We start from the raw sequence: 23780 nt of genomic DNA on the forward strand, positions 1-23780 counted from the left end.
CAGAAATCACTTTTTAGGCACTACAACAAATGGCTGGTAGGGACTACAATGAGCTTCTTCCTGGGTTAGTGACATCACAAACCCCAAAATTTACATAAACCTTGTCTCCGAGAACACACAACAAAGGGTACGAGGCCATGTTGGGCTGTTTTAGAGAAAAGGAAGAGTTTTGTAGTTACCATGCCGTCATTTTACACCGGACTGCTTCACAAACGAGGGTCAATTCAATGCTGGATTTGCATGTAAAAGATTAACATGACGTCACATGCTAGTGGATGAGTTGAATCAACTCCACAGCAACTACATAAATTTATCCACTAACCGTTCAGAAACATCCAGTGTCATTCTAAAAGTTGTAACTTCTTCCTGAGTCTCTCCATCAGTGTCTGACTCCGGTTTGAACAATGTAAGGATGAACACCGTTACTGACAATCCTCATTTTGGCTGCGTGAGATTCTCCAGCTTTGTTGTTGTTGAGCAACTGAAGCACGAGCTGTTAAAGCTCCGCCCTCTTCTGGAAAGGGGGCGGGAGCAGCAGCTCATTTGCATTTAAAGGGCCACACACAAAAACAGTGTGTTTTTGCTCACACCCAAAGAGGGGCAAATTTGACAAGCTATAATAAATGATCTGTGGGATATTTTGAGCTGAAACTTCACAGACACATTCTGGGGACACCAGAGACTTATATTACATCTTGTAAAAGGGGCATTATAGGTCCCCTTTAAAAATTAATTTTCTGAAAATAAATCCTAATATTTTATGCAGTTATGCATCACATGTAAAGTAATAAATAATTTTTTCAACGTTAATGTTATAACTAACTTGCATATGATTAGTGTTTTAAAGTGCATCTATTATGGATTTTTGAAAATTACCTTTCATGTAGTGTGTAACATAGCTCTAAGTAAATGAAAACATCCTGCAAAGTTTAAAATCTGAAAGTGCACCGTATATAAAGTTATTGTCTCTCTAAAGTAAGAGTCAACACTGCATCAATTAAACAAGTCGTTTGTAAAACGAATCCCAAGCCTTTTCGTTGTGACGTCCCACTTATTGCACACGCAGACACCAGGGAAAACTCAAACACTGCCAATGTGTGAAGAATCTGTGGTTAAAGTTCATCTTTACAACAATACCACAGCAGTATAGCCCCAAACTTTGTGCTGTGTTCTCGTTATTTTACTGACGACTGCTTCTTCAACCTAAATGCGTTCAACGAGGGATTCGCAAGCCGGTTGCTATTGAAGGATAGGTCAGTACCCAGTTTATTTGGACCAGCTTTTCCTCCTCCGAATTACAACCTGTAGGTATGATTAATAATTGTTGCTGTTATGTTCTTCGTAGCATGCACTATACATATTTAGTTGCGTGTGTTCTGTACACTTGTAGGTCTCCGGCTAACCAGCTAACAGCAATATGTGTTCGCTCGCAATTGTCTAGAAATGTGTCAAATGTTTTTCGTTGTTATTACTTGGAGTTATGATATTGCAGTGCTTTATCAATACGTTTCTGCATTGGGCTAATGCTTATTCCATGACTGTTTGGGTGTTTACCACCGAGCTGTTGGCTAGGTTTGCTAACATAAACACAAAACAACTTATTTCCTCTCTGAGTTTTTATTTTTAGAACAGAGCGGAGCTCCATCATTATTATAATACAATGTAAGGGATGCAAGCACTGCATTGTACTGTGTGTTAACCAGCGGAGGTCATCTGACCAATCACCGCAGATTAGCGTCACACAAATGGGGGTTTGGAAAAAATGAATCGTTGAGTGAATTGTTTGGGAGTCGTTGAGCAAATAAGGTACAAATAAATGCATATTATAAGACAATGAAAGTGTTTTTTGACCCAAAACAAAAATAGAAACATTTCAAATGCCATAATAGGGGCACTTTAACTATTATCAGGATTTTTGAAAGGCTGTACTGCCTACTAGAAGTAACCTAAAACAATGCCTAAATATCTCTTTGGCTGTTGGCTAACATTATTTTCCTTACCTGTGTGACCTAGGTGATGTTGGCCAGGTTACAAAGACAAACACACACACACACACACACACACACACACACACACACAGAGGCATCTATCTATCTATCTAATAACGTGCACTGATGTACAGAGTGCTTCAGTGCTTTGTCGTCTGTCATTGATAGAGGATGTTTCTGCTTTTTTTATTCTCTAGTATTCTGTCTATATTGCTGTAGTCACATATGCAATGCAGGGCCCTTTGTGTAAAAGGGAATTCATGAAGCCTTTGTTAATATTTTGGCCACGACCGACTCCCACACTTGTCTGTTTTTTGGAGAGTTGGCGTAACCGCAGTCCGAGTGGGAGACAGAGTCAGAAGTGGCCTCTCTCTGCCAGGTCATTAAGAGCTCAGTTTGGGAATTTTGCAAATTGTTCACAAATGGAATCTCAGCTCAACTGACTCTATCCCGAAAATCCGGTGGATTACTTTCCTCCCCTCTGCCCCTTCTATACTCCTCCACTCCTATGTGGATTTCCTTCCTTGATCCCACTGTTCCAAGAAGACAGACTATAGCGGAGGTGAGAGACAGTGTGTTAGGTTGAGGCACAGAGTGTGAGCGAGCATTGAAAGGTAAAGAGTGCACTGGCATTTTAGCATGATGACAGATGAAGATAAAGAGACTAGCGTTGAGATGGGGCGGAGCTTCACTGTTTGCAACAGGCAGGACTGGGCACGTGCAGTATGAGGATTCTGCCATGGCGACCGGGCATGGGAGGGGCTTCCTAGAGGTTGTGGGGAGGGAACTTGTCCAAAGGGGTGTGGCCTAAAAGTCAGGGGGAGGAGTGGGTAACTTTTTGCCAGTTAAGATCATAACTACAAAACATGTGGTTTCCAGTTTTGAATACCTCATGTCAAAAGTCATGAGAATACTAAAGAAGTAAAAGTACTGGCATGCCAAGAGAGAGAAAGAAATGGCGGGGGGTGGGGGAAAGAAAGAGGCACAGAGATAGAGCGAAGCCTTGTTTGAGAGATGGCCAAGTTTGATAAGTTTGTGAAAAGTTTTACTGTTTCTTTTTTATGCGGTGCAGAACACGAGTGAAGACTGGAACAGCCTGTCTTCTAGCTCTGTTTTCCCCTCTGGTCTGGTCTTCAAGTGACACTTCCAGATTCTCGAGGAGATGTATTGTGTGTACGAGTAAGATGTCAGGATAAGATTACATGTCTTCTCGGAGCCAAACATGTGTACGATATTGCTTGAGGTAGACGCCATGATGAATGTCCGAGCGGTGGTGTTGGGATGGGAGTTTTTAAACTGAGGCAGTACTGCTGAATACTTTTAAGCCTCAAGCTATTCATGATTTTAAAATGGTTACAGTTCAGTCACGCTAATCTGTTAGAAATGCTACTTTATACATTAAAATAAAAAATGGATTAGTGTTTTTTTTAATTATTAACTTTAACTTTTATTAACTTTAAGCATTTAAAATGCTGCAATGAGACTTAAATAAGTGAGTAATTTTTTTAATCCATTCATTTGCTTGATCTGTGTGAATTAACTTATTAATTTGAAATGCGTCTATATATATATATATAATTTTTTTTTTTTTTTGTGCAAATTTTGGAATTATTTAATTTTATTATTTATTTATAAATGTTTTACATATTTTGGAGCTATCACATTTATTTTGTTTTATTTCACTTAATTTGGAACTATTGTTATTTTATTTAATTATTTTATTTATTTTAATAAGATTTGGGATTATTATTATTAATAATAAGAATTACAAACTTTTGTAGCTATTATGTTATTACTGAAAATGTAGTTAGTAGCATTGCTAATTTTACTTAATTACGTGTTTGTGGCTACAGTCGCTCATATGCCGGGAATTCTGGAATGTGTCAATGTGTTTAAACATGCATACTTTTGCATAGGACATGCTGTTGAAATTGAGTGTTGTAAAGTGTTTTGTGTGTGCCAAAGGTGTATGTTTCATGACTCAAAATGTGTGTTTGAATGGTATGTGTATGTGTGTCCACATTTGCGTGTTTCCTGATGGAGCTACAAGGACTAGTTGTGGTAATCTGAGGTGTGCGTGCGCAGACGGAGCTGAAATGGAGTGGTGTTCTGTGTCTCTGTCATCGCCGGCAATCTGTCTGGACACATCCATACACAGAAACACATGACTCTCTGTTGCTTACACTCTGCACAAACTTCCTGAGCTGTATAACATGGTACACAGATTTATAAAAAAATAAAATAAAAAAAAAACTAGCAGAATAGGCAATGCATGCTCAATCAGTCCTTCGTATAAACATTTCATGCCCCAGGGGAGATTTTCTTGCTCAGAGGTTGTTCTTTCATAGCTCAGGAGACATAATGGAGTTAATTATGTTTCATTTAAAGGGATAGTCTGCCCAAAAATTAATATTCTGTCATAATTTACTCACCCTCATGTTGTACTAAACCTGTTTGTCTTTATTTCTTCTGTAAAACACAAAAGAAGATATTTCGAATTTTAATTTTGGTTTAAAATACACTTAATATTCAGTAATATTATTGATTTGACTGCACTGACACTGTTGGATGAGAATAATTGAGCTGAATAATGAAACTCTTGTCTTTCTAGAGCTGCTTTACAGCTGAAATTCTATTTGTTTAAAGGTGCCCTAGAATTAAAAATTGAAATTACCTTGGCATAGTTGAATAACAAGAGTTCAGTACATGGAAATGACATACAGTGAGTCTCAAACTCCATTGTTTCCTCCTTCTTATATAAATCTCATTTGTTTAAAAGACCTCCGAAGAACAGGCGAATCTCAACATAACACCGACTGTTACGTAACAGTCCGGATCATTAATATGTATGACCCCAATATTTGCATATGCCAGCCCATGTTCAAAGCATTACACAAGGGAAGGACGTCTGGATCTGCACAGCTGAATCATCAGACTAGGTAAGCAAGCAAGAACAATAGCGAAAAATGGCAGATGGAGCAATAACTGACATGATCCATGATAACATGATATTTTTAGTGATATTTGTAAACTGTCTTTCTAAATGTTTCGTTAGCATGTTGCTAGTGTACTGTTAAATGTGGTTAAAGTTACCATCGTTTCTTACTGTATTCACGGAGACAAGAACTGTCACCATTTTTAAACACTTGCAGTCTGTATAATTCATAAACACAACTTCATTCTTTATAAATCTCTCCAACAGTGTGTAATGTTAGTTTTAGCTCCGTTAGCTGCAGCCTAGCTACTATCAAACTCATTCAGAATTAAATGTAAACATCCAAATAAATACTATACATGATCCGACGCATGCAAGCAGTATGCATGATGAACATCTTGTAAAGATCCATTTGAGGGTAATATTAGCTATGTGAACCTTGTAAATGCACTGTATTATAGTCGACAGCTCAGGGGGGCAGGGAGCGCGCAATTTAAAGGGGCCGCAGCCTAAATCATTGCATAGTTAATGATGCCCCAAAATAGGCAGTTAAACAAATTAATTTAAAAAAATCTATGGGGTATTTTGAGCTGAAACTTCACAGACACATTCAGGGGACACCTTAGACTTATATTACTTCTTGTAAAAAAACGTTCGATGGCACCTTTAATAATTTAAAGGGTTAGTTCACCCAAAAATGTGTGAATAAAAGCCTAAATTCAATTTGCTCATCATATAAATTGATTGTGTCTCTTCACATAATTTGAACTAAACCGCTCAATTCATATGGATTAGTTTTGTGATCTCTTTATAAACTTTTTGAAGCATCAAAGTGGTAGTTTTGTACCTGTCAATAGAGGGACCGACATCACTCAGATTTCATTAAAAAGATCTTCATTTGTGTTTCGAAGATGAACGAAAATCTTACGGGTTTGGAACGACATGATGGTGAGTAAATAATGACAGAATTGTCATTTTTGGGTGAACTAACCGTTAAAGAACTTTGTAACAATAATACTGTTATTTTCTTGTTTATTACCATGAAGCTGCTTTAAAACAATATAAAGCACTATATAAATAAATTTGACTTGACTTGAAAGTCAGTGGTGTCCAGAAGAAGAAAAAGAGACATTTTTTCAAAATATTTCCTACAGAAGAAAGTCATACAGGTTTGTTATGACGTGAAGGTGGGTGAACTATCCCTTTAAATCCCAGATGTCCTAAAATAGCTTGTTAATACAAATAGACACAAATAAAACATAAAAGGTTTTGAAAGGATTTTTTTCTCAAGATAAAAATCTGAGTAGCAGTAGACTTAATTTGCCCTCCATTTAATCTCATCACTGTCTAGGAGAAACAGTTGAGGTATTAAAGAGATCTCCTTTGTGATTTTTCATTCCTTTGAGGCCACACACAGGCAAACCAGTCCTGGCTAATATCTCTAATGCATTGTGTCTGCTATCTGAGGTCCACATCAGTGAGTCATGCGGCTGTTAAACCTGATTCTGACGCTCGGTTTGGTGACAGGACGCCTGAGATCGGCTCATCTGGTGCGGCTCGTCTGGCCTGGAAAGCAGAGATGACAGGGAGCCAGCTAAGTGAGATGGATTTCTAGCAGTTCTGGCTCTGTTTGTCATCGGAGTTTTGTCACATGACAGGAAGGAGGGAATGGTGGGGGAGAGAGAGAGAGAGAGAAGTATGGAAGAGCCAGGCCTTTAAGACAGAGCAAAAACAAAACTGTCTTTAAAGATGTTCCTCTGGGTTGTTTAAAAACTGTAGCAGGGTTGGATGAGTATAAGTTTGAAAACAGAAGGAAAAGGAGGGAAAACGAGGGAGTGGAGGTGGTGGAGAGTGATGGAGAATAGCTTGAGCTCCAGAGAGAGAGAAAGAGAGGGAGGGAGAGCAGGATAAGTTGGGGGAAAGTTAGTGGCCCAGTGGGGATTTCTTCTGGAGTTCAACCTCCTTGGCTGGGGAAGGGAGGGAGGGGGAGGAACTTGGGTCAGCACTATGAAGTTGGATTAAATGTCCAAGTCAACTCTTTTTTTTCACTCTCAGACTACACGGAGCAGTTTCTAACAAAAGATTTTCAGCGGGAGAGAAGAAATTGCAGAGTTAGAACAGTTTATGTCTCTGAATGACAATACGCAGGCGCTTTTATCCATGAGGGAAAAAAAAACAATCAGTTTATCACAGAGGAGCTGACAATATTAGCAGTACCACAATATCGAATTTCAACAGTAAGAAGTGTAGCTGTGGAAAAAGTTGAGAATGTGTGGTTTGGAACTGAAGAAAAATCTCTGGTCATCAGAATCTTTTTATATACATCATTCATCTACATAAAAATGCATCGTTTTTGTTTAATTAAAGTGAAACACGAGCTTTAACATACAAAATGTAAAAGTAGTAGCTCTGTATCTTTGTTTTGTTGTCAAGTATAAACATCTTTAAAACAAGATTAGTTCACTTGAGAAGCAACACTGCATTAATATTAAAATATATTTTCAGAAAGTATATCTTAAATTAAGCTATTTTTTAAAAATATTTTTATTAAATGTAATTATTCTTAAAATAAGAAAAACATTCAATTAAGCCATATATTTTGTTTGATTTCAGCATCATAATAAAAATAAAATGTTGATATTGAATAGATACATTAACCATTCAAAAGTAGATAATGTTACAAAAAAAGTAGGGCTGTCAATCGATTAAAATTTTTTATCTAATTAATTACATACTCTGTGATTAATTAATCTAAATTAATCGCATACATAATTTTTGCTGTGAAAGTATTACATTTTTCAATTCAAATGAATCAATGCAGGGTTTTTCATGGGTCAAAAATGGTCTTCGGTGGTGACAGACATGGTCATCCACACAAACAGTACCGATACTGACGATAAAGCACCCGTCACTCTCACTGTAATTCTTTCTTGCCCTCTTTGCAAAAAAAAAAAAGAGATTTTATAGCTTTGTAAGAGAAGATGCTGTTTTGCTAAACCTGAAATAATATAATTTTCTACCATATACAATTGAATGCACCTAGCTAACAACAACTTGCTTTGTTCTGGTTTCACCTCACTCCAGTCTAAACTAACTGATTTTATAGGTAGGCCTAATTTACTACACATTGTCATTTAAATAACCTGAAAATATTGTGGATTATTAAGGCTAATTTTACTAAGCACTCTTGCTAAATGGGGTAAGCAGCACACTTATGTTCTCATTTCAGAGTTGTTCGAGTAAATGATTCATTATAGACTGTGTGGACAGATGATTCATTAAAATTAATCTGTTCAAATGAGTTATTAGGTTGCGAATTGGTCATTAGCGGACGTTGACGCGTTGCGTGCGAATCACGACTACATGACTTCACCACTGAATTACTAGGATTTTCTTTTTGTTCACTGAAAGTGTGGTTTATGTCAGCTGCACTAAAGGGCGCCTGTAAGAGAAGATGAGGTGACGTTCTTTTGAGCACTATTCACACCTAGCGGTTATTCAGGAAAAACATTCTCCGAATGCGCCTCATGAAACATGGATTCGGTTTTACGAACTTTTAGCATTGTGTCAGTTGATTTAGATTATTATGTGTGAGGTAGAGAGAGTGCAAAGACGGTGCTTACTTTGAACGGCTCCAGGTTCAAAGGTCAATACAGAATGGATTAATCTGCGTTATTTTGACAGACCTAAAAAAAGTTCTATTTTAAATAAATGCTGTTATTTTGAACTTTCTATTCATAAAAGAATCCTGAAAAATATATCACGGATTCCACAAAAATATTGAGCAGCACAACTGTTTTCAACTTTAACAAGAAGAAATGTTTCTTGAGCAGCAAATTAGCATATTAGCCTGATTTCTGAAGGATCATGTGAAGACTGGAGTAATGATGCTGAAAATTACATTTTAAAATATTTTCAAATAGAAACCAGTTGTTTTAAATTGTAATAATATTTCACAATATCTCTGTTTTTACTGTTTTTTTTAATCAAATAAATGGAGCGATTGGTGAGCATAACGGACTTTCAAAAACATTAAAAAACTTTTGAATGGTGGTGTATTTTTTAGAAAATACATCTTTAATCAGGTGAAATGTTTTTTTTAAGCCTAAACATCAATAAATGTTGTTAGATTTATGTTTAAAATAAGTTTAAATGTGATGAGGTCAAACAAATATGCAGTAATTAATATCTTAATATGCAGTTATGCTTCTCAAGAAAACTGATCCTTTTTCTTTTTTTTTTTAGGATTTTTAGATATTTTACTGAAAGTTTTGCTCCATCTTGAAAAAGTTATTTTATTACAATTCACAGCTTCCTCCTTCCACCATTGGATACTTGTTGATCTGTTCTTTTGTTTGTTCTTTTGTCTCCCTCAGCCTTTATGACACAACAATTACATGAAGAACCGCAGTGTTACAATTGATATACTTTACTGTCCGCTCAAACAAAAGGGCCATTAAAGTGCCCTACTCTCTCTTTCTCTCTCTCCCCCACTCATATTCTCCTCCTCTCTCTCTCTCTCCCTCACTCTCTCACTCTTTCTTCCTGTCTGTGTCTATGAGGGTCGCCTAAAGAAAATAAATGAGAACCATAACAAAGTCAAGAGCCACAAGATCAATAAACAGCCTAATGAATACCATTCTCTGCGCATGCCCCGACGTGCTCCGAGAAGGACTCTTTGTTTCTTTGTAAGTGTGAAAACGCAAAGGGGGTTTGGGAAAATGAAAAGCAGAATTCCACAGAGTGGGAGATTGTAAGTGTATTTGGAAGGAAGGGCAGTATGTGTTTATAGAGAGCTCGACCAGCAGCGCAGATTGACAGGAAATGGTGTCTTTTCTTAGGCGGCTGGGCCGTACCACTAGCAGCGGGCCGACGGGGGTGGGGAGGGGGGTGAAGATGGATGAGGCAAGGCCGAGACGCAGGCACCTCTGTTGCTCCTGGCATTGTGTTCAGCTGTTTGCTTGACTTGAACCCTGGTATGGCTCCGTCCACTTCCCAGCTGTTCACTCACTGAAAGCCATTGGCACTGACACTGGCAGAGCTATTTATTTCATTTGGGTTTTTTTTCCAGGTCATGTAGTGCTGATTGCTGTGTGTTGTGGAGGTGTATGTGCTTTATTAGGGGTAGGAGGAGTAATTTGCACTAGGATTGTGGGGGTGAATGGCAAGAACTTGTTGAATTGACTGGTAATCTAGTATTTGTGCACCAAACCCAATGGTCATGAAAACCTGAAGAAAAATCCATTTTTATTTCCCGACCAGGAAAAATTTCTAGTTGTGATCTGCTCCAAAGTATTTACTTTACTATATTGTAGAGAGTAAAATTTGCCACAAATGACCACAATAACTTCTTATTAGTGTACAAATGGCTTCAATATGTATAAATCGCTTGCTTGTAGAATCTTGATATCTGACATACAAATGAAAATCTATCCCAGCAATCTGTTAAATGATTCCTAACAGCTTGAAAGGTCATGCAAAAAAAGGTCATTAGTCACAATAGTGTGGAAGCCCTGAATAGTCAGTGTAGATGCCATTTGAATTTGTACTTGAATGAAAACAAGGCTATGGGGGAATAGAAATAATTTTATTTGATAGGTTGTACTGTATGGTTACATCTAATTAAGTTTTTTTTTTATGAAATATATTTAATTTAGTATATGATTTTAAAATATAAATATATTTTCAATTACTTACTTATTTATTTTAATTAATATTAAATTATACGTATTAAAATATTATTTATTTATTTGTTTACTATTAAGGACAGGAATGGTTAAGTAGTCTCTGATTTGCTGGTGTACTGCAAAACCCTATATGGTCACATCTACTTGTGTTTTTTATTAAATATATTTAATTTATTTGAATATATAATATTTGAAAAATATATTTTTTATATTATTATTATTATTATAATGTTGTTTTAGACTGTATATATTACATTTATTTATTAGAGATGCACCGATATATCAGCCAATAATCAATATCGGCTGACAAAAGCAAATTTTCACACTATCGGCTATCGGCCGATATATCAGTTATATCCTGTCAACCAAAAAAAAAAGGGCAGGAAAATGCACTGAATTTGTACTTATATGTAATTATATGAATTAATAACATTCAGAAAGTTAAGAAATATTAATTTAACGTTCAGAATTTAGTTAATGAGTGTTAATATTAATGAGTAATGTGTTTGTTTGTAACTGATACCAGTTATTCTGAAACAAGTTGATGAAATGGAGAGAATAATGTTTTTATTTGCATTTCTTTCAAAATATAATAATTCAAAATATAATGATTAATTATTAATTATAATGAAATTATCATTAATTAAAAAGAATGTATAAAAGGCAGATATCACTCTGAATAATCGGCTATCGATATAGGAGAAATTTAGTATCGGTGCATCTCTATTATTCATTTATTTAGTATTTGGGGGCAGGAATGGAAATCAACTAGAGTTGATTGGCAAAAAAGTAACAGAATCATATGGTAATCTTTTGTAATGCTAAACCAGTAGACTATTGTCAGACATGTAGACATCATATTTCATTACACACAAATGATAATGAGGCTGTGAGAGAGAGATGTACAATCCATTCAAGATTCTTGGTCATGTCCAGACACACTCAGAAACTATGCAGAACTCTGTAGAGAGCTCATTAGAAATACTCATAAATGGATTGCATGTTTGTTTATTAAATATTTGACTAATTAGATAATGCTGTCTAGGGTTTTCAAACGATTAATCACGATTAATCGCATACAAAATAAAAGTTTGAGTTTGCATATGTGTGAGTACTGTGTGTAATTAATATGCATATATAAATACACACAAGTTAATGTATATATTTAAGAGAAATATGTTATGTACAAAATATTAGTATTTATATATAATATAAATTATATAAAAATATAAATAAATACATATACTTGTAAATATTTCTCAAATATATACATGAATGTGTTTGTATTTATATGTACATAATAATTACACACAGTACACCCACATATATTAGGCAAACTTAAACTTTTAGTTTGTATGTGATTAATCGTGACTAATCGTTTGACGGCCCTAATGCTGTCAGTTATCAGTAAAATGGATATTAAAGAAAAAAATTAAGATGTTTTTGATGAAATCCTAGAGGTATATGACTCGTCCATAGAAAGCAGTATAATCAACACTTTCAAGGTCCAGAAAGATACTAAAGACATTGTTAACACCGTCGACGTCACTACAGTTGTTCAACCTTAATGTAGTGACAAGTGACAAGAATACATTTTGTGTACAAAAATAATGAGTTTATTCAACAATATCTTCTCTTCTGTGTCATTCTCGTACGCTGTTCAGCGCTTTTCAGGTTCTACATTAGAATGCCGGCTCATAACATTTAGGTTGAACCACTGCAGTCACATTGACGGTTTTAACAATGTCTTTAGTACCTTTCTAGACCTTAAAAGTGGTGGTTAAATTGCTGTCTATGGAGGAGTCAGACAGCTCTCGGATTTCATCAAAAATATCTTAATTTGTGTTCCGAAGATAAATTAAGGTCTTACGGATTTGAAACGACATGAAGGTGAGTAATTAATGACAGAATTTTCATTTCTGGGTGAACTAACCCTTTAACATATTTAAATCCATTCCACATCATTTAGATGTGAAAAAGTCTGCCTGGTAGTGTTTGATTTTCACAGCCCAAGTTTCCTAGTTTTCTTTTTTTTTTTTTTAATTCTCTGACAATATTCAAAACTCTGACCCCCTCACAGCCTCATTTTCACGCATGTCAAATGAAACACGCCGTCTACTGACTATAGTCATGGGAAGAGACTCAAATTCATCACGTCTTCCTTGCAAGTATGAAGACAAGCCCTGACATTCCTTCCCAAGTTCATCTTCCTGTTGGTCTCCTGCTTGGCGTCCTCTAGCGCATGGATTCTCCCCGCAAACTGAATAAAGTTCTTCTTTTAAAAGCTTCTATGAGGGCCAGAGGGGGCTTTGAATATTCGCCACATACTTAATGAGGTAGAGACAGCAGCGGCCATCAGTCATTTACTCTGTTTTTGTGGAGACAAAGGCGAGAATTTTGCCCTGGCATCTGCTGCTTGCACAATGCTCTCTCTCTCACTCTCTCTCGCTCGCTCTGGACTTTAATGTGGTTATGATTAGAGACGGGGCTGAGGGATGGGTTCGGGGGGTGGGGGGGGGTCTCATATGTACTGCAAGGGAAAAAAAGGGGGAGGTGCGCAAAGCAAGAGAGCCTGTTTGTGTGCAGTGCGTGCTGAAATATGAATCACAAAAGAGACAAAAAGAGGCCAGCGAGAATCAAATAAAAGTTTGTCCTCTAACCAGATCAGAGCTGGCAATGCAAACACACAAATGGCCCCTCCCTGTGGCCCTCTCTCTCTCTCTCTCTCTCTCTCTCTCTCTCTCTCTCTCTCACACAACCCTCTCCCCCCCTTTTCGATCACCCTCTCTCTCTCTCTCTCTCTCTCTCTCTCTCTCTCTCCACCCCCCTCTGTGTGCGCAGGACTGAGGCAGTTGGTTCGCTCCAGTGTGTCTGAAAGCCGCGAGTGCTATGTGGGGCTGTTATTTAGGTCTGTTACAACACGCTAGGAGCAGCTCAACCCGAGCAACCAGCACCGCAGATCAGCCGGAGAGGGAAAGAGAAACAAGCAGCGTGAGAGAGAGAGGAAACGCTTACAAGAGCAAAAGCAGCGGGATCAGGCAGCACGTATATCCTGAGTAGAGGAATTCCAGCGGGGGATTTTGCGCTGTCGTAGCTGCGGGTGTTGTTATTGTTTTTTTTGGTGACGCGAGGCTATCGGAGGCGGGTGGGCGACAGGGACGCAGCATGTTCGACTGTATGGAGGCTCTGGGCATGGGTCCCCGCCAGCTCTACGATGTCACCAACCGGGGTGCATGCATGCTTCGGAAGGCGAGTCCTTTCTACGCCGGGCTGGACCCTTTCGCTTGGACGGGGACGGCTAGTGTACGCTGTAAGTGCCTTTTCTTATTCATCTAAACGGGGCCTCCGATATCACTGCCAAACGAACCACTCGAGCTGCGCTTGAGATGCTGTTTGAGTCGATCGTTTTCCATGATTGTCACGAACAGAGTCTGGTTTCACCAACAGTGTGGGTAACCTGATTTTTGACCTTGTCAGTTGATGAAAAGTTAAACAGAAAGGAAGTAATGCGAGAGGGAGAGATGAAAGAGAGAGTGTTTGAGAGAGAGAGAGAAGTGGGTGGGGGGGAACCTGACACTGTGCTATAATTTCAGTCATGCAGATTGCATTTGTCTTCTTCACTTCACAATTGTGCCTGACAGCTCTGGTATCCCAGCATGCCTGACCAAGGCTCAGCCCACACAACAGCATCAAACAAGCGTAAAAGTAAAAAAAAACGGAAAGGACATTACTCAAGAATGTCACTGATGAAACTCTTAGACTGGGAATTGGAGAACGGATTGGGTGATTAGACTGTGACAGGAAGCTAAATTGCAAATGGCATGAAATAAATAGTAAAGAATTGGCTTAAATATATTGAGTGGAAAGTTTAGCAAGTATGAGAGCTTGAAGACCTGGACGGCTTTTCGTTTTTCTCTCTGTGTCTCTGTTTCAATCATTTTATTTTTCCTACCTCCATTCCAGACTTTAGACAGCCTTTGGCTCTAAAAACAGCTGTGCTCTAGCAAAACTGGGGTCCATAATAATAGGGAACCAGGCTGAGAGAAAGGGAAAACAAGCAATACTGCAATACAATGCGACACTTAGGAAAAAAACTCAAACGTCCTGATCGGTAAACATCTCTGTTACCCTTTTCCCAAAATCCAGCAGTTCTCGCTGTTTTCCATTTGTATTTGTTGAAGCTTCTGCTTTTTGTTCCTCCTTCTCGGCCTCTGAGGGCAATTCATCTGTCTTCATTAATCGTGAAAGACACCAACGTTTCAGTGGCTGTCAGCCACACTGGGTTCTCTTTAATGAAGACAGATGCCCTGTCTGAGCTCGACCCGGAGGGGAGGGGAGGGAGGGAGGTCCATAATGCCTCTTCTCCTTGGCCAGAGCCCTGATGATAACAAGATGAAATCTGTTTATTTAATCAGTCATGTCTCACCAACGCTACACAAGCACACACTCAGGGCCCACGATGGAAAACGAGCCCTCTGATTGTGCCGCTGCTGCTTCTCGAATTCTGTTCCTTCCTGGTTCTAGGAAATAGTGGAGATCGAGAGGCAATCGGACAGATCCTGCTGCCCTCAGGGAAGAGCGGGAGCGGTGTACTGTTACAAGCCACCATGCCCAGTAACCTCTGTAAACAAGACCGGCCTATCCGACAATGTTTTAGTCCAGTGTTTCAGGCCAGCTGCAATGCATTTTGGCCAAACTTCTCCAAGACTTAAGTTTGCCTCACTATCTCTTAAAGGTGCCCTAGAACCAGTTTTTACAAGATGTAATATAAGTCTAAGGTGTCCCCTGAATGTGTCTGTGAAGTTTCAGCTCAAAATACCCCATAGATTTTTTTTAAATTAATTTTTTTAACTGCCTATTTTGAAGCATCATTAACTATGCACTGATTCAGGCTGCGGCCCCTTTAAATCTCGCCCTCCCCGCCCCCGAGCTCTTCACTATGACACAGTGCATTTACAAAGTTTACACAGCTAATATAACCCTCAAATGGATCTTTACAAGACGTTTGTCATGCATACTGCATGCATGCGTCGGATCATGTGAGTATTGTATTTACTTGGATGTTTACATTTGATTCTGAATGAGTTTGTTAGTGCTCCGTGGCTAAAGCTAACATTACACACTGTTGGAGAGATTTATAAAGAATGAAGTTGTGTTTATGAATTATACAGACTGCAAGTGTTTAAAAATGAAAATAACGACAGTTCTTGTCTCCATGAATACATTAATAAACAATGGTAAATTTAACCACATTTAACAGTACATTAGCAACATGCTAACGAAACATTTAGAAAGACAGTTTACAAATATCACTAAAATATCATGTTGTCATGGATCATGTCAGTTATTATTGCTCCATCTGCCATTTTTCGCTATTGTTCCTGCTTGCTTACCTGGTCTGATGATTCAGCTGTGCACAGATCCAGACGTTAATACTGGCTGCCCTTGTCTAATGCCTTGATCATGAGCTGGCATATGCAAATATTGGGGGCGTACATATTAATGATCCCGACTGTTATGTAACAGTCAGTGTTATGTTGAGATTTTCCTGTTTTTCTGAGGTCTTTTAAACAAATGAGATTTACATGAGAAGGAGGAAACAACGGTGTTTGAGACTCACTGTATGTCATTTCCATGTACTGAACTCTTGTTATTCAACTATGCCAAGATAAATTCAATTTTTGATTCTAGGGCACCTTTAAAGTTTCAGCTTTTTTTTATCTTTATTTGATTAGTGAGCAGCAAAAAGGGGTAGGGAGACATTGCAGGCCAAGACTTTAACCTGTGTTGCTCACATGAGCACCATGACTTAATAAACACATCTGGGAGATTTTAGTTCATAAGCAAGTGCCTTTTCTAGACCTTAGGCTAAATGGTGTCTGTTTCAGTGATGTCTTCATTAGCTCTATAAATATTCTGGATTGTGCTGGTCATGTGACTCTACAATACCGTTCAATAATGTTTTTAAAAAAAAAAAAAAATACTTTTATTAAATACGATCAAAAGTGACAGTAAAGACTTTCATTGTTACAATAGATTTCTATTTCAAATAATGATCTATTGGAATTTCATCAAATAATCCTGAAAAAAAATATTTAAGGATCATGTGACACTGAAGACTTTTCCTACACAGGAATAAATTACATTTTAAAATATGTTAAAACAGAAAAGTTATATTAAATTGTAATAATATTTCAGTCTGTTTTACTGTATTTTTGATCAAATAAATGAAGCCTAAGAAACTTCAAATGTTTTCAAAAACATTAAAAAAAATCTTACCGCCCCTAACTTTTGCACATACGTGGATGTGTATGTGTTTGATATGCTAATTGTACACTTGTGGATTGCATTTAAATGTTTTACTTTTATTTTGACCACAGAGTTATTGAAATGTGCCAGTCTTTTGGTTAGTTATGGCTTCCCGGAAACTTGAAACACACAGTAAGCCATGCTGACAATGAAGGGTCTTCACTTGCATTGCCCTGCACACTTCACAAAACCCCTGCTGCCTGTTAGAGGTGAAGAGCAAGATAATCGCAAGTCACTGTCAGCGTGGCCAGTCTTTCCTGTTTTTATGTGCAGCAGTTCAAGACCTTTGCAGTTTTTTAAAAAATTCAATGTCAGAGGTTATGGAGAGGCTTTGCACGGGACAATGTCGGCTCTCGTGACTATGTGAGCCACTGTTGTTCCAACCCTGAAAGGAAAGAGAGCTGAAAGACTTTTTTATTTAGCAATCCTTGAACGCATTGAGCCATATGTTAAAAAGGGAAGTACGCAGGTGATTTAGTAATCTATACCTAAGAAAGATAATATCATGTTTCTCTGAACTGCGCTTAATTTCCCTTTTTTTTATTTGCTAAGACATTGCTTATGATGTGCAACACTAATATTTCACCATTTTGCTAGACTTTTGGGAAGTTTAATTTACTACACTTTTGGGATTAGATGTTGGGCTGTTGCTGCGTTAAAACGAGGACTAGAATTCGGGATTGTTTTCCTGTTCTGATCACTCGGGCTCATACACATACACCATTGTTTTCTGCAAAGTGTGCTGTCCACATCAGAGTCTGATTAGCTCTCTGAAACAGAGCTGTGCGTGAAAGACAGGGAAATGAGTGCTTCCTGTGTCCGCTGTCACATGCAGCCCTCTCTCATTTTTTGTATTAATGGAAGAGCTCAATTATTTCGTTATAATTACAAAAAGATTCAATTAAAAGATTAGAGCGCCTGACGAGGCTGGAGAATAAAAAATGATCCTTGATTGATTCGATACTTGTGAGTGTGTGTCTCCGACATGTGTGTTGGAGGAAATAGGAAAAAGTGGTTGATTGTGAGGGTTTCACAAAGATTGCATCCCAGTCCAACAGTAGAGAGATACTCTGTTAGTACTCAACACGCCATGAATAACGCTTTTACTTGCGTTATTCAATCTTGCACTTTATTACAAGGACGTTTTAGCCCATAAGCAAGTGTCCCTTTTAGCTTTTGGACTAAGGAATATCACTTCTGATGTGTTTTAGCCCTCAGTTGTGTTTTTCTGTGTGATGTCCTTATAAACTCCCCAAAGATATTCACACTTACACAATCCTGTACATGAATATTTTGTGTGGCTTGTTAAATGTACAAATTAAGGAGGCACTGATACTAAAATTCTGACTGATAAGCCTATAATTATGTTCATGTTATGGCCAATAACTGATGAATGGCTGAAATAAAAATTCTGACTGATAATTATTTTCATGTTATGGCCGATAACTGATAAATGGGTGATATATTTTCATGTTAAGGTCAATATTTGATAAATGGCTGATATATTATCATGTTAAGGTCAATAACTGATAAATGGCTGATATTAAAATATTTATTTCCATGTTATGGCGATAACTGATAAAAATATAATGCTAAAATCAGTTCTTTTTAAATGTATCAAATATTAGTGTTATTAAATGTTTAGTGTTTTTAAAGATTATCTAAGTGTGTGTTAGATAAAAACAAAGGTGATCTAAATGTAAAAATAGTGGAAATGAGCATTCACAATTACATATCCAGTGCATCCCTGAATGGTGGGTTTTCAATTGTCGAATCTCATAAGACCCACAGTGTCTGTGCTGTCATTTTGTGCTTATATCTTGTATGTCTGCATCTATGAATTATGCATTAGGTGTTTCGGTGTGTTTTGATGATTTAAAGGTGGCGCGGTAGCTGTGTGTTGATGGCCGTTGAACCCTGTCTAAGAGGGAGTTGAAGGCAAACCCAAGAGAGGAGGCCTGACACGGCCGCTGAGATTCCACAGTGTGCCGCTGGAATCCATTTACTGCTGTAAGGGCAGTTTATAATATCCCGGCAGGGTCAAGGAACTGTAAATAAGAGAGATCCGCCTCTTGTAGAACAGCAACAATGACTGTTTTGCGCTGCTTGAGGGATGGGTGAATTTTAGACCTTATGTGAAATGTTGAGATCAAACCAAAACATGCTTTATTTGGTCCAAACAATTAGGGTGAGTTCAACACCTTGTTGTAGATTTCAGGACCGCCTTGACGGTCAAGCCACTCCATTGCACAGTCCAAATTTGACCCACGTTCTATTCAGGAAGCATTGCTAATTAGCTAATCTTTCCTCTTCACTTTCATGGGTCTCTGAGAGACACAAACAAGGCTAGGCATCATGGGATTGAAAACTCAGGGTGAGGCTCAATGGCTGTCATAGTTTGGCCATCACCTCCCTTTTGTCTGATGATTTAGTGGATGTTTACTGAGTGCTCCAGTGTCTGGTTGGCAGTTTCTCTCTGGGGGCGAGGCGTTGGCAGGATCTTTGTCAGTCTGAAACCATGTGTGAGCTCAGTGTGAGGAGAGTAGTTCTGTTACCAGTGTGTTGTTGACTGACGGCTTGGCTCCGTCGTTACTAGGGCTCACTGTTATGTGAAAATGTGAGCTGAAAATATAGCTCAAACCCCCACTGTTTCTCTGCAGTTGGGCCGTAGAATCTCCCCCGTCAGTCAATCATTGGTTTTATCTAAAATGAGAATCGGGTTGAGGGTCTAGCTGCACTGTTGATGAGGTGATGCTTCTCAGGAGACATTGATTCTGCTATTGTGTCTTATTTCATTGTTTAACGTTATCTCAATGCTTTTTGATACTTGGAAAATCTACACATTGTTGTCAAGCCTACAAAGCGATAACAATACTGATTGTTATCAGTGGTTTTTGTAGCTCTTTTCACAAAAAAAATCCTGTTGTATGATAGGTATAGAGATGGGCAAGGATGGTCAGCCAGTCATTCTCCAACCGACTAGTTGATCTAGACTTTTTCTTTTTGCTTTGGTGTTTTTAGCTGCAATGCTTTCAAGGGGAATCAAGACACCTCTGAGATTTTAACGTGCTGTGGTTTAGAATGCTGAGTCTGTCAGTGCGGTAAAACTCTCTGAGAGAAGTTACCCTTTTAAATTCATTCCCTTCAAAGCACCATCTCTACTGCCATCAAAGCACCACTTGAATAACCAATACACTGCCTTTGAATATAAGTTTTAGGACTATTTCTGTTAGAATGACTTCTTTGGCCACTTTTTAAGACACCTCATCAATTTTTAAACAGTAAGAACAGGTTTCAAAACCCCTAGCTGTTTTTGAACACAAGACTGCATCCTATATGTGAGCAAAATCAGACATCAATCAAGTCATTTGGTAAACTCACCTGCTAGACAGTTATATATATAGGCGCAACGTCTCTCAGATATATAGAAATACATATAAAATAATTTAAAAACACATACATGTATTACATTTTTTTGTTTCTTTTTTTTTTACGTGTACATGCAGAGGTGAGGTGAGAGGCCATCCTAAATCAGCCGTAAAAGATAAATGGATACAAGAGCTCAAGGATGCTTGTTAGGGCAGACCATCTGTACTTTACCCCCACACATCCATCTTTTTAAACGATCATCTGCTGTCTGAAGTCTCAGCGCAGTGTTTAGTATGAGCAGGGACGACACCGTCTGTCTGGTGGATGATGTCTATGGCTTGGCTGGTCTACGCTCCATTTAGAAAAGCTGTGTTGGCTCTAAATAAAACGCGCATTGTGGTTTAGTCAAAGATGGGGTTGGATTTGTCTCTCAAGGTGACTTCCTTCACTGTTACGGGTGAGATCAGTCTGTTGCTCTCCGGGGTTTCGAGAGGACATCAAACCGCACACAATGTTGCTCTGAAGCAATTGCCAGTTTCCACGAAGTGTGCCCATCCACACCCTAACATCTTGGGCAGTCACTGAAGGCGTGCTGCCACACTAAAGTGAAAAATTCCACTCACGTAAGCACACATCATATTGTAATTTCCCCTATAGTCAAAGCAGAAGTTTCTCACAGACTCGCCCTTAGAAAGAACAGAAGTGTGCCAGGCTGTTGGACTGATAGTGAAAGAGACAGTATTTATACACAAAAAACCCTCAGCTACAATGAGAATCAACCACAAATCATGTAGACAGCAGGAAGCCACAACTCTGTTGGGTACTCCTTATGCAAAGCAAAGTTTAGCATTGAGCTCATGCAAGTACTATACAATTACTTGCTAATTAGGGATCAGGACAATTTGATGAGTACCAAACAAGCCCAAAACATTTGCAGTTTACTCCAACACTTTATTTTTCAGGATTAAGGTGTCAGTCTTCATAGTTTGGCTGCTGCTTCTTCTTTTGTGGTTTCTATTGTTTGGGGAAGGAAGCAATAAGGGCCAAACAAGGAGCTCCTCTGCCCCAGTCCTGAGCTGAAAGACACTTCAGGCTGTGACTCAAGCTAAGTTGCCTGTCTTGAAGCAGGTGAGCAGAGACAGATGGTGAGAGGAAGTCTGCAAGGACTAGAAGATCAAAGATAATGGTTAGATGAGGCTGTCTCACTGCCTGTTGGCTTGATCAATGGCTGTGTCCATGGAGGATGCATCCAGCCATTGGAGTGGAGAGGAATTAGAGGAGACACTCTCACTCAGGGGTTGACAGCACAGATGAAGCTTGGTAGGGGTGCTGGAGATTCAGTGGAGTTGCAAATTTGGATGTCTGTACCAGAAATCTGTCTTCTCTGAATCAGGCCTTCATTCCCGGTCTTTGTGCACTGATTACCCCTCACTGTCGGTTTGGATGGATTCCTACTAGAGGAATAGGACAAAAGTCCCTTAAATGGTTTACTAAATGTGCTGTGTTTAGAACTAGTCAATTTGTTGTTTTGCAGCACTATTTTGGCTGCATGGTTCTTTAGAGATTAAAAAAGATCTAGTAGGCTCTAGTTTCTTTGAAAAAAAACCACTGAATAGATGGCTTTCTAAAGAACTAGGGATTTAAAAAGGTCTTCATGGAGGATTCCCTATGGCTTTGGGCTATAAAAACCTTTTTGATTCTAATTGAAATCTTTATTTTTAATTAAATAGTCTTTTAGTGGATGCTTTTATCTAGAGCAGCTTACATATTGCAAATTACATTTATTATAGAGACAAGCCCCTGGGGCAACCCAAGGTTAAATGACTTGCTCAAGGGCATGATGGATCCAAATGGAAGATCGATGGAGTTTGTGAGGCTTAAACCAGCAAACTTCTGGTTACCAGACCAGAAAAAAAGACGTCTTTGGTAATGGAGAGACCACTATCTGTGTAAGCCGTAGTTGAAAGGGTGTCTGATTGCCTGTAATCCAGGAAGGACTCAAGTGTGGGCGATTGATTCTCTGAGTCCATTGATGTGCTAGCGCCACTCATTCAGGGGTCATTCAGGCCAAATGCTGGCTCACCTTTATCCAGACATGTCTTAAATGGGATCTATGATATGTTGCAATGTAGGAAATCAGCATTAAATGCACACATAGTTTAAGTTTAAAGGTATAGTTCACCCAAAAATCATTTACTTATGTTGTTCTAAACATCTATGACTTTTTTATTCTACAGAACACAGTCCATACACTGAAAGTCAATGGAGCCCCCATTGACTGACAAAAAAAAAAGACATTTAAAAAAAAAAAAAATCTTCTTTTGTTATTCCAGTCATGCCCGTTTGGAATGATGTGATATGAGTAAGGCCCTATTTGCACCTGGTATTAAGATGCGTTTTGGTCGTTTGGATCACAATTAGACGAGGGAGACACATTTCCAGTAACATCTGGTGTTTTAATCTGTCTATTTTGTCCACTTTAAACCACTTCTGTCCTGATTTCTTGCTTACCTAGTCTGATGATTCAGCTGTGCACAGATCCAGGCGTTAATACTGGCTGCCCTTGTCTAATGCCTCGATCATGGGCTGGCATATGCAAATATTGGGGGCATACACCCCGACTGTTACGTAACAGTCGGTGTTATGTTGAGATTCGCCTGTTTTTCGGAGGTCTTTTAAACAAATTAGATTTATATAAGAAGGAGAAAACAATGGTGTTTGAGACTCACTTTATGTAATTTCCATGTAGTGAACTCTTGTTATTCAACTATGCCAAGGTAAATTCAATTTTCAATTCGATGGCACCTTTAAATCCCGTCTAGCTAGCACGCTTCCCATAATGTTTACGTATTAAGTCAAACTCAAAATGTTTTAGACCCCATTTACACCTGTATTTAGCGTCATCACTTGTGGTCCAATTGGCCAAAACACATCTTAATACCAGCAGGTGTAAACAGGGCCAAAATGATGACACTTCTAATTTTTGAGTGAACTATCCCAGCCAGCAAGGCTGCTCATACCTGCTGCCCTTTTGTTCAACTTGTGTGACCTACAGAAGACCTATTCCTGGCTGACTCCATGACTAAGAATGATAACCTCATGCGTATGTCTTCATGTATGTATTCATGCCTGTATGCTGGTTATGACATGAGAGTGTAAATTCCTTCAGTCTTGTCCAGTCTGGGGTGTATGTAAGTCTTTCTGTCTCTCTGTTTCTGTCTTTCCCTCTGGGCCATCTCTTGGATGGCAGCCCAGTTTTATCACAGGGCTTCCTTTCAGAAAGGGCCTTAGTGCAACAGGAAGGACTCCTCCTTTTTTACAGGCCTGGGATGTAGCACATGAGAGGGAAGGATAGAGGGAAAAGAGTAGAAAAAGGGGAGGAGAGGAGGGGGAGATCAGGTAATGAGCTCACAGACAGCTGTTGACAGCAACTGCTACTGCTCAGCACCTTTAATGAAAGCACACACACCTCTCAGCTCCGTAACTAACACT

General features: G+C 38.5%; 1 protein-coding gene across 2 annotated transcripts in view; it reads left to right on the forward strand.

Moving 5' to 3' along the window:
• rarga (retinoic acid receptor gamma a) overlaps positions 1–23780 on the forward strand; it is a 64306-nt gene that overhangs the window by 24974 nt on the left and 15552 nt on the right. Inside the window, exon 1 of one of the 2 annotated variants that reach the window (XM_067372038.1) lies at positions 13401–13920. The exons of the other annotated variant lie outside the window; for it this stretch is intronic. Coding sequence (XP_067228139.1) covers positions 13776–13920 — 145 coding nt within the window. The 5' untranslated portion in view covers positions 13401–13775. Of the gene's footprint in view, positions 1–13400; positions 13921–23780 lie in introns of those variants that run through there. 2 annotated transcript variants of the gene reach the window in all.

This window comes from Chanodichthys erythropterus, chromosome 20 (assembly GCF_024489055.1).
Source record: "Chanodichthys erythropterus isolate Z2021 chromosome 20, ASM2448905v1, whole genome shotgun sequence".
Lineage (NCBI taxonomy): Eukaryota > Metazoa > Chordata > Actinopteri > Cypriniformes > Xenocyprididae > Chanodichthys > Chanodichthys erythropterus.